Raw genomic sequence first — 15,332 nt, 5'->3', positions numbered from 1 at the left:
GTAAAGAAATAATTTATCTTTAATTAGGCATGTCTTGTCGCATGTACTCTCCCTTCGTTCCTAAATATAAGACCTTTTAGAGATTATACTATAAACTACATACAAATGTATATAGACATCTTTTAAAATATAGATTCATCCATTTTGCTTTGTATGTAGTCTATAGTGCAATCTTTAAAATGTTTTATATTTAGGAACGAAGGAAGTTTTTTTTATGTTGGATGAATGCATGCTTTTTTCCTTTTATAATTTTACGAGAAAGCTTCTGAGATGCCGATGTAGAAAAAGGAGGAGAAACGGTGGAGTGAAGGGGGTGTGTGTGTCTGTTGTGGGCCTTTGCTGGGCCATATAAATCGACGCACATCCGATAAGCGTGGGTGGTCGCTCCTTATCATCAACACGGTGCCGTGTAATTCGAGGCGACTAGCCCTAGCGAGAAGCGAGAGGGTGGGGCGGCGGCCAGCGGCTGGACCTGGGGCAAGGCAGCGAACACGGCGCGTGCACGAGTTGAGGTGGTAGTATTTCTTCGGTAGGTATTCCACTTTCATCATTGTAACATGGATCCTACGGAGCAGTAGTTATATTAATTTTAGCTAAGCCTGTGAATTGCTAGGATTTCGCATCTAGCTCTCTTCCCCGTGTTATCCACTCTGCGCGTCCCAAGGTTCTTCCTCGGTCCACCGCCGCTGGGCGGCCACGCCGTCGCCGAGGTGAGGCTTCCCCCGCCGCGCCCGCCGCTCGCTTCCGTCCCCGCGCCCTTCGCTCGTGGGGGGGCGATGACTCCCCGCGCGTTGGTTTCTCCGATTGTTTTCGGGGTTCATTGGGAACCTTATCCGGTTCCGTTTCCCCGGGTGGACGGATTTGTGGTTTGGGTTTGGTGGTTCCGTGGATCGATTGGTTGGTTGGTTGGCTAGTTCTAGGGGAAATTCTGCGAATCCTTTATTTACCCGGCGTGTCGGTGGATGCAGTCAGGTGCGCTATTTTGGTAGCTGCCGTGATGTGGATATATGTTGGCTTTGATTGGCACGTGTTGGCGCACGGCAGGGGCTGTCCGATTGAGGTGCTATTGTCGAGCGGATTTAGATGATATTCTTCTCTTGGTTGGAGCAGTCACGTGTGGATAATCCTGTGTTGAAGTTTGCTGGATACATGAAATTTATCAAGCTTAGTAAAAAACATTGTGCACGAATTTCTTATAGTACTATACTGCTGTTTGTTTTGTGGTCATTTGGTGTTGTTTCAATGATATGTGAATGGTTGGCGAATTCTTTTAACCTCGTATTTGAGCCACAGATGTGGGACTTACCATATGCCAAAGTTGCTGTGCAATCATTTTGTGATGTTTGCTGTTTGAGTAATGCTCTTTTCTTTGCAGGCACCTGTAAACCTGTGGTTTTTTGGTTAGTTCAATATGGAGGGGACTTTGGTTCAGTCTGCCATCGCTCCTACCGCCTACAGGAAGAGCTCTACACGGTTCTGTGTGCGCACAAGGGCCACAATGTTACGCAGTACACCAACGAGGACCCTTACTCTCGGGGGTTTTCAAGGACTGCGGCAAACAAATTTCCTGGATACAAGGTCCGTTATCAAACGTGACTTTGGCTCCATTGTAGCAAGCCAAATTTCACGACCACGTGGGTCAGGTTCAAGAATGGTGGTCAGGGCCATGTTCGAGCGCTTCACAGAGAAAGCAATCAAGGTGATTATGCTTGCACAGGAGGAAGCAAGACGCCTTGGCCACAACTTTGTTGGGACAGAACAGATTCTGCTTGGCCTTATTGGTGAGGGAACTGGAATTGCAGCAAAGGTTCTAAAGTCTATGGGGATCAGTCTTAAGGATGCCCGTGTGGAAGTTGAGAAGATTATTGGAAGAGGCAGTGGGTTTGTTGCCGTTGAAATTCCATTTACACCTCGTGCAAAACGTGTACTCGAATTGTCACTTGAAGAAGCTCGCCAGCTAGGTATTAATTATCACCTTCATTTATCCACAAAAATCAGCTAGTTTCATGCTCTTGTTTCATCCATTTTGATAAGCGATTTCTGTAATTATTGCTGGATGCACATCATCAATTTTTTTATTTGTTTACATCTAGTTTGTAACCAAATCAGTCTGTTTTCATTTTAGTTTCTTTTCTTAGTTACTCTGTTCTGTTTTTCTTAGTCCACATAATTTTGCTATATACTAGTGTAATTGTTTAAGAAAAGTGCACAAAGTATCTGAATTTATGACTTTATTAGGGAATGGTAGTTGAGGACAAGTAAACATCAGGTGTTTTGCTAGATATGGGAATAGAGCTGCATTCCCATTCGGTGATGAGTGTGGGGAACTAGTGGTTAATTCATCTCACCATTGGTTAAAGCAAGCACATGGATGTTTCCCCATTCCCATCCCCAATCATTGTCGGGCCCTGACTATCTGAGGCTAGGCCCTATTTTTTGTCATTATATGTACTTGGCCGGACTATGACTGGCCGTTGCTTTTATAAGTGTTTCTTATATACTCTAGTTTTATCTATGTAGTATCCTGTTCTTACTTTCTGAGTGTACATTAATGTATGGAGAGTGGTGTAAGATTTCATGTAGTGGTTTGATCACTAAACATGTACAATTGTCTTAGTCAGTGACTAATCCAGAATGATATTAAGCATAAGTGATCAGCAGGTCCTGTGCAGAATGAGGCTTTGTCCTTCTTTTACACTGTGGAAATTCTCCATTAGGTGATTGTGGCAGGAACCCTGGGGAAAGCTAGTGTGCTAGCTCAACAGTGATGTTTTACCATCCCTCATCCTTGACCTTCATTGCCCATCTAGCGAGCAGTTACTGCTCTTTGGCAAGTCAACCATGAATTCCTCACCATGCAGTGTCCTATGCAGGGTAGCTTTGGGTCCTTAAGATTTGGCAGTGACGGGGAATTACTGCTATACTCCTGATACATTAAAAATTGAAACATCACTACTCCATCCGTCCAGAATTACTTGTCGCACAAATTTATAAAAATGTATGCATCTAGAACTAAAATACATCTAGATGCATCCATTAATGTGACAAGTATTTTCGGACGGAGGGAGTATATCACTATTGCATTGTTCCTTCTTGAAGATGACGAAATTTTAGTATTTATTGAGCTAAGGTGATAAAATTACTATATCACATTAGTCTCAGGGGCCTAAGAACAAGTCTTGCTTATTTTGCTGCTTCTTGAGGCTATTGTTTGTTCGATAAGCGTATCTAAGATGTGTACTAATTTTCCTTATGTTCATTGTTCAGGGCATAACTATATAGGATCTGAACACTTGCTCTTAGGGCTACTTCGTGAGGGTGAAGGTGTGGCAGCTCGAGTTCTTGAAAGCCTTGGTGCTGATCCAAACAACATTCGTACCCAGGCAATTTCTTCACTAATATCTTTCTTAGATTACTGCTTGTTTTAGTCTAATTTGTCCAGATGATGAATATTTTACATGCTGTGCAGGTTATAAGAATGGTTGGTGAAAGCACAGAAGCTGTTGGTGCTGGGGTTGGTGGGGGAAGCAGTGGCCAGAAGATGCCTACACTTGAAGAATACGGTACTAATTTGACAAAGCTGGCAGAAGAGGTATTTCCTCCCTCCCATGTGTCCTTTTGCCTACTGGAGATATTTAGCAGTAAAGAGAAAGAATCTCATTCTTTTTTCTTGCAGGGTAAACTGGACCCAGTTGTTGGCAGACAGGATCAAATTGAGCGTGTAACTCAAATTTTGGGCAGGAGGACAAAGAACAACCCATGCTTAATTGGAGAGCCTGGTGTCGGCAAGACCGCTATTGCAGAGGGGCTTGCGCAACGTATTTGTAATGGGGATGTTCCGGAAACAATTGAAGGAAAGAAGGTTAGCCTCGACTTTTCTGTTGCATGTGCATTACCACAGTTTATTTTGTGTTTGTAAATGAGTAGCATGAATTGCAATGCGGTTACTTTTTTTGCTATGCAGCACCGATACCGATATGTGTACGAGTGTATCCATATCAGGGTGATACGGATACATGGGCATGCCAATGTCTTTAAAATTGCCAATACATCGATACATTAAACTACTTTCCAAAAATGCCAACGCATGGACGTGCTGGGACTGTGAGTCGGGGCAGATGGGGTACGAGACATGGGAGAATTTAGATAATGACTAATGTGATAAAATATGCCATGTAAGTATAGGTATGTGGCCTTTTATAAATGCCAGACCCCACTTATTGCCATGTTATCAAAAGGGCAAAGTGCTAGTGGTATTTTACCAACTTTCTATGTATCCAATCAATATTTTTTTAATGTTAATCCATTTGATATTTGTTGTCTGTTGAACATATCCACCGTCCATCGGACCTTATCAGATAACCGGTGTTTTAAAGTTTTTATAATAACATGGCAGGCCTATTTTTGTGTGTTTATTTTGTCATTCTGTACTGACACTATTAGTGTTGTTATTGGGATCATTATTGAGCCTTCAGTACTTAAGTGTTGATGACATGGTCAAAATAATAATAAATGATTAAATGTTGAGGACCCAAGGCTTTTGCCAGTCACAAAGGATCAAGCTTGTTTAAAATAATTGAGTGCTATAAAGCTTCTTTTTGTATTTGTCATCATGTTGTAGAAAATTAATCATGACTGCTCTGTTTAGGTTATTACCCTTGACATGGGGCTCCTTGTTGCTGGTACCAAGTACCGTGGAGAGTTTGAAGAAAGGCTGAAGAAGCTTATGGAAGAAATTAAGCAAAATGATGATATTATACTCTTTATTGATGAAGTGCACACGTTGATCGGAGCAGGTGCAGCTGAAGGTGCAATTGATGCTGCTAACATCTTAAAACCAGCTCTTGCAAGAGGTGAACTGCAGGTAATGTTCCTGATTTCAAATTCCATTGCTGCCATTGTTCTGTGTTACCCACGTTTCTGGTTTAGTCTGATAAAGTCACAAAGACCTCACCTAAGCTGGATCTAGAAAGCAGTTTCTTCCAGTTGACAAGCCATGTCTACAACAACAAAGATGAGCTGCCCTAGTTTCGATATTTCTGACACTGTTCTATCTTTCAGTGCATTGGTGCCACAACACTGGATGAGTACAGGAAACATATCGAGAAAGATCCTGCTTTGGAGCGAAGGTTTCAACCAGTCAAGGTTCCAGAGCCCACTGTTGAAGAATCAATACAAATCTTAAGAGGACTTCGTGAGAGATATGAACTTCATCATAAGCTGCGATACACAGATGATGCTTTAGTTGCTGCAGCGCAGTTATCGTATCAGTATATCAGGTTTGCATTGCATCATACTTTAATTAATTTGGTTGATGTTTATTTTTTTGGTATAATATTGTGTTAATACCAATTCTGCTGCAGTAATTATTTCTTAGGATTAGCTGTATATAGTACTCCCTCTGTCCCAAAATAAGTGTCTCAACTTTGTACTAACTTCCCCAAAATAAGTTACTCAACTTTGTACTAACTTTGTACTAAAGTTAGTACAAAGTCGAGTCACTTATTTTGGGACGGAGGTGAGTATAATACTGTGAATGTGTATGATCTTGACATCTCTTGTGGTTTTGTTGTCTGAATTGTTCACCGACGTGTAGCATCAGCTTTAATACCTTTTTACCAATGCGCCCAATGTGCCTCACGCTCCCATTGCTCTAAACTTTCGCTAAAATTGTTATAAATGATATAAACTGTATAATACTGCCGTTTCATCCTTAATCTGCTAAGGTGTCATTGTCTGCACAACAATAATTAAATTGCAAGAAGTCTTGACTGTAATGTTTTGTTATCCTTGACAATGGTTGACTCTACACATGCATGGCGATTATTAGCCCTCGTAGAATGAAAATCTTAGTTCCAGTTATATATTTAGATTATATGGACACTGTATATTTCCACTTTATATTTTAGCAGTAGAGCCAATAATCTGTTTTGTCACTGTAATGAACATGTGTTAATTTCTGCTATTTCTGTAGTGATCGCTTCCTGCCTGACAAGGCTATTGACTTGATTGATGAAGCGGGGTCCCGTGTTAGGCTCAGGCATGCACAGGTACCGACTCTGAATAATTGTCATCCCAGAGAGCCCGTTTCACTGCTTTGTTTTTGTTTAACCATTATCCCTTACATTACAGCTACCTGATGAGGCCAAGGAGCTGGACAAAAAACTTCGGCAAATAACAAAAGACAAGAATGAGGCTGTGCGTGGCCAAGATTTTGAGAAGGTATACATAGATTCTGGAGAAGTGCTCTGAGTTTTGTGTGAAGGTTCCTAAATGGTTTTCTTTAGTAGGATGCTGATGTTGTTTTACTTGCAAGTTTATTGGTTCATTTGGCTATACTACATTGTTGTTTTACTTGTAAGGTGCCTCTAACCATAGCCTAGAACCCAGCCTTTTTCTTCCTTGTTCTGTTTATGCAACTAAAATTAACCATTCTTGTTTCTTCCATGTTATCTTACTGTTGTTGTTTATTGGCAGGCTGGGGAATTAAGAGACGAGGAAATGGAGCTGAAGGCCCAAATTACAGCCATTATTGACAAGAGCAAGGAAATGGTTAAAGCAGAGACTGAATCCGGCGAAGTTGGTCCTCTTGTCACAGAGGCAGATATTCAACACATCGTCTCATCATGGACTGGTATACCTGTGGAGAAAGTCTCATCTGATGAGTCGGACCGCCTCCTTAAGATGGAAGAGACACTCCATACACGTATCATTGGGCAGGATGAAGCTGTCAAAGCTATTAGCCGTGCTATCCGCCGTGCTCGTGTTGGCCTCAAGAATCCAAATCGACCCATTGCTAGCTTCATATTCTCTGGACCAACTGGTGTTGGTAAATCAGAATTAGCAAAGGCTCTGGCATCCTACTACTTCGGCTCAGAGGAAGCCATGATCAGATTAGATATGAGTGAATTCATGGAGAGACATACAGTGTCCAAACTTATCGGATCACCTCCAGGTTATGTTGGCTACACTGAGGGAGGTCAACTAACAGAAGCAGTTCGTCGCCGTCCATACACAGTTGTTCTCTTTGATGAGATTGAAAAGGCACATCCAGATGTCTTCAACATGATGCTTCAGATCTTAGAAGATGGGAGGCTGACAGATAGCAAGGGACGGACAGTTGATTTCAAGAACACACTGTTGATCATGACATCGAATGTCGGAAGCAGTGTCATCGAGAAGGGAGGCCGGAAGATTGGGTTTGACCTTGACTCTGATGAGAAAGATACCAGCTATAACAGGATCAAGAGCTTGGTGACCGAGGAGTTGAAGCAGTATTTCAGGCCTGAGTTCTTGAACAGATTGGATGAGATGATTGTGTTCAGGCAGCTGACTAAGTTGGAGGTGAAAGAGATAGCTGATATTATGCTCAAAGAGGTGTTTGACAGGCTCAAGGCAAAGGAAATAGACCTCCAGGTAACAGAGAAGTTCCGGGATAGAGTTGTCGACGAGGGTTACAACCCAAGCTATGGTGCCAGGCCTCTGCGACGGGCTATTATGAGGCTTTTGGAAGACAGCCTCGCGGAGAAGATGCTGGCTGGCGAGGTCAAGGAAGGTGATTCTGCTATTGTTGATGTGGATTCAGATGGTAAGGTGGTGGTTCTCAACAGTGGGAGTGGTATTGCAGAGCCGCTGGCGCCTGCCCTGAGTGCCTAGTTGGGGGTCCTTTTTATTTCGCTATCTCCGCTTGGGGTCCTGGTGATGGTACCTAGATTAATATCACTCCCCTTTCAGTCATGTGTTCTACTCTTCCTTTTTCTCTCTCTTCTTTCACTCTCTTGAAGTTTCAAGTTTGAAGCGAGGCACTAGAAATTGTTATGTAAACAAAACAAACATAGATGCATGTATGAGCAAGCTGTATGCTATATCTTTTGAGTTCTCTCCCTCTTTTTCTTTTTCTTTTTTTGAGTGGGCAGTTGCTCTGTTCCTGAATAACAGTTGATGGCCTGTAGTTAGGCCCTGTTTGGAACCACTCAGATTATATAATCTGTTTTTTATAATCTATTATGTCTTCAAACATGACATATTATATTGTAGTTTACAAAAACTAGATGATTAAATTATTAAAAACTCACAATCTACTCTACCACAACTAAAATCAGATTATGGATTACTAGATGACCCATTGTTCTTGAAAACTTCAAGATAATTACCTAGTGCCACCATCGTCCTTCAAACATTTTCACCACCTAAATTATTACTTTTGCCTTTAAAAAACGGAGGCCATCCTTCAAACGTTCCCACCTAGATTATTTACCTTTTCATCTAAAAACAGAGGGCAGACATGTCATTGTATATAAAACCTAAACTACAGTTTATATAATCTGGACTTTAAACATTTCCACCTAGATCATTTTTATAATTCAGATTATATAATCTATCTTCATAATCCAAATTGTTATAATCTATTATGGTTTCAAACAGGGCCTTACTTTTTGCACTATTATTTAGCTAGCGACTAGAGAGCTAATTGAGGCCTTGCATTTCCCAGTCTAGCAAAACAAGTCATCTCCGTGAAAGGAAAAACTAAAATAATTATGAAGCAGTTGTCTGTCAAAACAGCTGGCCTGTGAAGCAGGGAATGGTCATCCTGGAAGCAGGGGTGTTTGCTCATTTAATCCGAAAGCTCCGTGGTTTAATCGCAGGCTCTCGCTCTCTGTAGCCTAGAAGCATCAATATGGACTTGCGCGTCCACCCTAACCATTCAAATTTAGCCAGCAAGCGAAATGCAACTTATCCTGTGATATTTCCTCTTACTTCCTCTTTCCTTGTATATATATATACACACACACGACCCTCTACGGTTCTGTACCCAAGAACACTACTGCTTCAGTCGTGTGAGATCAAGATCATGGGCGTCTTGGATCACCTCTCCGATTTGTGCAGCATGACAGACACAAAGGCAGCCCTCAAGCTCAGGAAGAGGCGGCCACTGCAGGTGAGGCTTGTGGAATTCAAGTACGCGTGTACTCTCTTGTTTTAACTTCTAATCTCGTGAGGTGACCGATATATTTTCTAATTTTTTGCCATTTCGTTGAGCTAAACACGTGATTAACTGGGGTAGTTTGTGATCCGCAGACGGTAAACATCAAGGTGAAGATGGACTGTGAGGGCTGCGAGAGAAGGGTCAAGAACGCCGTCAAGTCGATTCGGGGTACATACATACGCAGCGACATCTCAAAATCAATCAAATATTATCAAGCAATCTAAGTTTCCGTTGGGAATAATTTTGTGAAGCTAAGCTGTGCTGATGAACGTTCATCTCCTATATGTATGTTGATGCCAAAGGTGTGACGGCCGTGTCAGTGAACCCCAAGATGAGCAAGGTGACGGTGACGGGGTTCGTGGAGCCGAGCAAGGTGCTGGCGCGGGTGAAGAGCACCGGGAAGGTGGCCGAGATGTGGCCCTACGTGCCATACTCGCTCACCACCTACCCCTACGTCGGCGGCGCCTACGACAAGAAGGCGCCGGCGGGCTTCGTCCGCGGCGCGCCGCAGGCCATGGCCGATCCAGGGGCGCCGGAGGTCCGGTACATGAACATGTTCAACGACGAGGACGTGAACTCCTGCACCATCATGTGATGAACTGATGATACCTACGGTCTTGACAGTCTCCATCCTAGCCAGCCGGCCAGCCACCCAGCAAAGACCACGCGGCCTAGATACCATCACAGAATAGGCTATTCTACATCCAGCTACGTAATAGTAAATCCACGCGTGTACGATTTTGTGTGATTTGTTCATATCAGATGTAATTGTAATTTCATGGTAAAGGCTAAATTATCACTATGAGTTTTCTTTGCGAATGAAGCAATACACGCTCGTTGCCGGTACTGTAGCGTGCATGTCTTAGCATGCCGATATTTTAGGTCATTTCGATCGCTAGTCATCAAACGGACATACACGCCCGAGCATGTCCGCGAAGTGAGCCTCAAAATTCAGTGTGAACACACCTTTTTTCTTTTCTTGATAAAGGATATTTTTAGTAACTTCAAATGTAACATCAACTGAATAAAAAACATGTTGAATGACACCTGATGATATACTCACTTCGTTTCAAAATAAATGTCTCAATTTTATACCAACTTTAGTATAAAAGTAGACTAAGGTTGAGACAGTTAAAATAAGTGTTAATTTTGTACTAACTTTAATAGAACTACAAAGCCGTATTAATATTGAGATACTTATGTTAAAATGGATGGAATACATAACTAAGATGTACATAATCAAACACCGAGAGTTTGACAAAAGAGAAAAAACTCACAAAAAAGATAAAAGAAAAGATAAAATCTGGCATATCAACAATAGTAGAAGTCATAGGATTGACAATATGTCTATGTTAAAGAAGATGGTGGACCGATCCGGAGATTACATATCACCCACATTGGGTAAAAACTTCTCTGACCATCTCCTCCAACTACATACATACCATCTTAAACAACGGTTGATCTTTCGTTCGGTGCAGCGTAGACTACGTCAATCAAAAATATTGACAACACTTGTGGACAAGTACAAACTAAACGCTATTTGAATGATTGGTCACATAAAACGCGCAAGCTTGCGCTAGAAAAAGTGATGTTTAATTGTTTCGTCGTGAGTACAAAAGCTACATTTATTATTTCTTTGTCAATTGCGACACACGAGGTTGTTTTAAGTTAACGCAACTCCCCTCCAAATATACCACATGAATTTTTTAACTTGTAGTCGAATCTTCGTTCATATTATTATCCAACATCTGAGTGTGTAAGCGCACACCACATGGTGCATCGAGTCGGCAATGAAGGCCCAATTGTAGTGAGATTCCAGCAAAACACATTCCGTTCTTGTATCAGGTATTTTTCAAAGACATAAGACGGGGCCAAACAAATTCCGCTTGAATGAAGTATCCGAGGGGAATGAGCTAAACACCTGTGCAAGAGTATCATTCTTATCGTGTAAAATGCAGTTCAAGGCGTGATATTGTTCCCGAAGAGTAGTATTAAGTAGCCACTTGTCCACCGAGAGATGAATCTTGGAGTCATGTTTTATATTGAAAGATCTAAGAGAAAAAATGTTTTTTACCGTCATTAGACGAGTCCAAAAGTGCGAGTCACCATATGCCATCCTCATTAAGTAGTTTGAAGAACCATTTACTAAGTAAGACACCAATATTGACCCACAAATCATGAATGCCTAGACCACCTTGGTCCTCCAGCCTACAAACCACACTCCATTTGGACGACATTTGTATTTACTTTTCACTGTCTTGTTGCCAAAAGAAGTGGATTTGAAATAACCCAGTCTTTGCAAGATCCCTTTGGAATAAAAAACATACATGTAATCATATTTATGGGGACAACTGTAAGTGCATCTAGAGCCACACATTGTTGGTTTTGGAGTATTGAAGACAAAACGTGGTTGAGGGACTAATGTGTATGTGAGAGTTCATAGGTTAACACATATATAAGTTCGTGGAGATTCAGTTTAACTGTTAAAGACAACCCCTAAAAGTTTCCGAAGACATTAATGATGGTTGAAGCCATTGGTGGTATGCGAAGATAATCGCTTGAAGATGAAATGCGTAGACGAAGTCTTTCAGTTGTTTTGTTTCTTCTTTCCCGAGTCATAGGAATCACCGTACTGTTAAGTGGGATCAAGGTGATCGAAGTCAGATGCTGACGTGATGCTTAACCCAAAACACCTATGTCTTCAAGCGACGACAATGAGAGGAAATCTCTTCCAGAGTTGGTTGAGTCAGCATTGCTTGTAGCCCAAGTAATGTTGCTGTGTGAGTCTGTGAAAACCAACCGTTGGAACATGTATCGGTTGGCCATTGATCTAGGGTCATTTCGCTCATATCATGTCGGGTTGCCTGCTAGCTATAAATATCTCACCCCTCCACCATAAGTTGGTGGTTGCTTAGAGTTAGATACTACTCTTGTTGTTTTGTAGCAACCCACCTCGAAGACATTGAGAGAGAGCTATCCTGCAAGGATAAACCCAAGCAACTAGAGCGAGAGTGTTTGAGCATCACCGAAGTCGTTCTGTTCTGAGTGAACCGAAGACTTGTCACACTTGAAGACTGTGATCCTCCAGACGGTTAGGCGCCGTGGTCTAGAGCATCCAAGAGTTATTGCGGATTGCCGGGTGACCGAGTTTGTATGGGTTCCAGAATTCCCCCTAAAGACTTACGTGAGTGACTGGGCATGGTCTAAGTGACCTCGACTTAAGGGGGACAAGGTGAAGACGAGGTCTTCAGAGTTCAATCTCAGCCTCCCCAACCAAACGTACACTTGCCACAACAACTAGAACTGGTCGAGCAAATCCCGTGTCTTCATCAAGCTACTGGTTCTATTATTCACTCTCTTACTTTGTAGTGAAGTCAATGCTTGATCATCTCAATTCGAAGACATTCCTTAAGGGATCCTCGGGCAGTCGGCTTATCCCTTATGGGCTGACCATATGGGTCGCATAATGGAAGACCGGATTGTGTGACAACTTTATGATCAAGATGGAATGCTCCGAAGACTGGCATGCACTCCAAGTCAAGAAGACTAGGTCGACCCATCTGTCCCCGGATGAGGTCGGTAATATGTAACCCTAGGAACCCTGGTATCTATATAAACCTGAGGTTCTCATGCGTATAGGCAAGTAAACTCATCTAGGGTTTTGCTCATATGATCTTGAGGTAGATCGACTCTGTAATCATCGTTCCATATTAATATAATCAAGCATGACGTAGGGTTTTACCTCCCCAAGAGGGGCCAAACCTCGGTAAATACTGTCTCCCCTTTTCTCTTACAATCCATTGATCCAAGGTCCACAGTTCGGGACCCCCTACCCGAGATCTACCCTTTTTTACACCGACATTGGTCCTTTCATTGTGAGTTCCATCGTTGGATCATCGGAAGGATCGATGGCTCGCTTGATCATCAGCGATCGAATCAACAACATGGGCATCTTTTCCCCAGACAGGTCCTCATGCTCGGCACCGTCACACTGCGGGCGGACCCAACTGGCCTTCCCGGCCTGATCGTAGGCTTTGTCCCCGGTCAACAAATAAGGTTTGGAGATTTTGAATTCTCCCCGACTCCTCGGGCAATCTGTTCCCCGCCAAAATCATGACCTCGTCTGATGAACCTCAATATCCTAAACCTTGACTCTGGGTCTCTTGTCCGGCCACGGCCTCGGTTCTCTCTTCGTCAAAAAGTCAGCTTTGAGCTCAGATCCGACCTCTATGCCCGGACAACAGCGAACGACCATTGCCGAACATGCATCCCTCGTGAAAGCCATGGAGGTTAACTCCAAAAATCATGAATAGATTGATCAGGACAACCTCTCGATGTTAAAGGAGACGCTTGACCAGATCCAACCGCTTGAAATCTCAGATAGCCGGAGCCCGACCTATGCACAGATCGGCTCAGAGGCAGATTATGAGGACTTTTGCGGCCCACCCACCACCCACTTGGTAGCCACCGTTGAAGACTTAACCGACGAGTTAGACTATGCCTCCGAAGAGCTCGAGGACATGGATGGCAAGGCCGACTACGCCACCCCCCGTAAATACTGGGCGATGGACCGCAACGTCCACCTACGATGTTTACATGGTAGACACGCCCCGTGACACGGGCGACGTTACACCCAAACAAAATGGCGATAAGTCCGGGGAGGAGCCCTCAAAGCGCCGAAGGCCGCGTAAGCATGCCCAGGCAAATAAGGGAAGGGGCTCCATACAAGCTACATGGGAAAACATAACCCACAGGACCACAACTACCCCGAAGCTCCCGAGCAACAACTAGAGGACCCGGACAAACCCAATCCCGACAACCTCAATAATTCGGACGACGACGATTACCCATGTGTCGACGATGAAGACGGCTTAGAGGCCGAAGACCTCATAATCCCCGAGGACCTTGAAGGCCATGAATAGTTTCGACAACAACTTATGGCTACCGCTCAGAGCCTAAAAGCGAAGCAACGACAACTCCAAGCCGAACAAGATACCATTAACAGAAGGTGGACGAAAATTCCGGCCGCCGAAGAAGGATACGACACCGAGTGGCTGAATCAACAGAAAAGCTACCTGCGCCGGCACGTGCTGCCTCAGTTCGACGACGATGCCCCAGAGCACGCGTCTCCTAGGCGCACGGACTACGACCAGCCTGATCGCCCTCCCCGAGGACGCAACAGAGCGGCCAAAGAGGCCGAGTATAGACCTGATCCTCCCCACAAAAAGGCAAAGAACATGTGCACCCTAGGGACAAATATGACCTACGATACGACTTGGACATCATAATCGGTCGCAATAGATCCATCTACGGATCCAGGAGGTATTCCCCCACTTGATGGGACGAAGAACCACCTCGTGTCACCTACAAGAACACAGGTCGGGAACCGTACCAGGCTCAACCCGGAGCTGATCTCCGACATAATATAGCCCGGATCATAGGTGCTGCTCACCCACTGTGCTTCACAGATGAGGTCATGCAGCACCAATTCCTAGAAGGGTTTAAACCCGTGAACATAGAACAATACGACAGGACGACAGACCCCGCCATGTGGATATAAGATTTCCTTCTCCACATCCATATGGCCAGAGGAGATGATATCCACACCATAAAATACTTACCCCTAAAGCTTAAAGGAACAACACAACATTGACTAAACAACTTACCCGAGGACTCCATCGGGAGCTCGAAAGAGCCCGGGGAGGCTTTCCTGTCTAACTTCCATGGAACCTATGTTTGGCCGCCGGATTCATCCGACCTAAGCAACGTCGTTCAAAAGGCGGGCGAATCGGCTAGAGAATTATGGAATCGGTTCCTAACCAAGAAGAACCAAATCGTGGACTATCCGTATGCCGAGGCAATAGCATATTTTAGGCACAACATCCGAGACGAATGGTTAGCTCGACAGCTCGACCATGATAGGCCGAGAACAATGTCTGCCCTCACTTACCTCATGACTCGCTTTTGCGCGGGGTAAGATAATTGGCTAGCTCGCGCGGTCACATTGCGGACGACCCTGAAACCTCTGAAGTTCGGGACGGAAATGGCAAGCCAAGAAAAAACAAGAACAAACGTCGCCACCGTAATGGTGACGCCGACGACACAACAGTAAATGATGGATTCCGCTGCTCAAAACCTGGACAACGGAAGAAACCCTTCAAAGGGAACAGGGACGAACCGACTCCATGGGATAAAATCATGGAACGGCCCTGCCAGATCCATGTCACCCAAGACAAGCCCGCTACCCACACCAACCATAACTGTTGGGTGTTCAAACAGGCCGGCAAGCTAGCCGTCGAGGAATAGAGCAGGGGCCCATGAAGTGAAGATGACGAGGAGCCCGTGG

General features: G+C 43.9%; 2 protein-coding genes across 3 annotated transcripts; both read left to right on the top strand.

Moving 5' to 3' along the window:
* Window positions 1-379: 379 nt before the first annotated feature.
* On the top strand, window positions 380-7,879 carry LOC123426575 (chaperone protein ClpC1, chloroplastic). Of its 2 annotated transcripts, XM_045110436.1 has the most exons (11): window positions 380-529; window positions 614-710; window positions 1,376-1,961; window positions 3,268-3,383; window positions 3,470-3,592; window positions 3,677-3,862; window positions 4,649-4,864; window positions 5,062-5,279; window positions 5,975-6,050; window positions 6,133-6,222; window positions 6,478-7,879. In XM_045110436.1, exons 3-11 carry the CDS (start codon window positions 1,412-1,414, stop codon window positions 7,654-7,656), a joined length of 2,754 nt encoding a protein of 917 aa, XP_044966371.1. In that variant the 5' UTR covers window positions 380-529; window positions 614-710; window positions 1,376-1,411; the 3' UTR covers window positions 7,657-7,879. The 2 variants fall into 2 exon arrangements, with proteins under 2 accessions (XP_044966371.1, XP_044966370.1); XM_045110435.1 differs by lacking the exon at window positions 614-710.
* Window positions 7,880-8,669: 790 nt separating this feature from the next.
* Window positions 8,670-9,805, top strand: LOC123430227 (heavy metal-associated isoprenylated plant protein 20-like). Its single transcript, XM_045114107.1, has 3 exons — window positions 8,670-8,938; window positions 9,079-9,154; window positions 9,289-9,805. Exons 1-3 carry the CDS (start codon window positions 8,678-8,680, stop codon window positions 9,579-9,581), a joined length of 630 nt encoding a protein of 209 aa, XP_044970042.1. The 5' UTR covers window positions 8,670-8,677; the 3' UTR covers window positions 9,582-9,805.
* Window positions 9,806-15,332: the final 5,527 nt, after the last annotated feature.

This window comes from Hordeum vulgare, chromosome 2H (assembly GCF_904849725.1).
Source record: "Hordeum vulgare subsp. vulgare chromosome 2H, MorexV3_pseudomolecules_assembly, whole genome shotgun sequence".
NCBI classification, from domain to species: Eukaryota; Viridiplantae; Streptophyta; class Magnoliopsida; order Poales; family Poaceae; genus Hordeum; species Hordeum vulgare.
The sequence above is the reverse complement of the archived record's forward strand: the minus strand, read 5'-3'. Positions and strand labels throughout refer to the sequence as shown.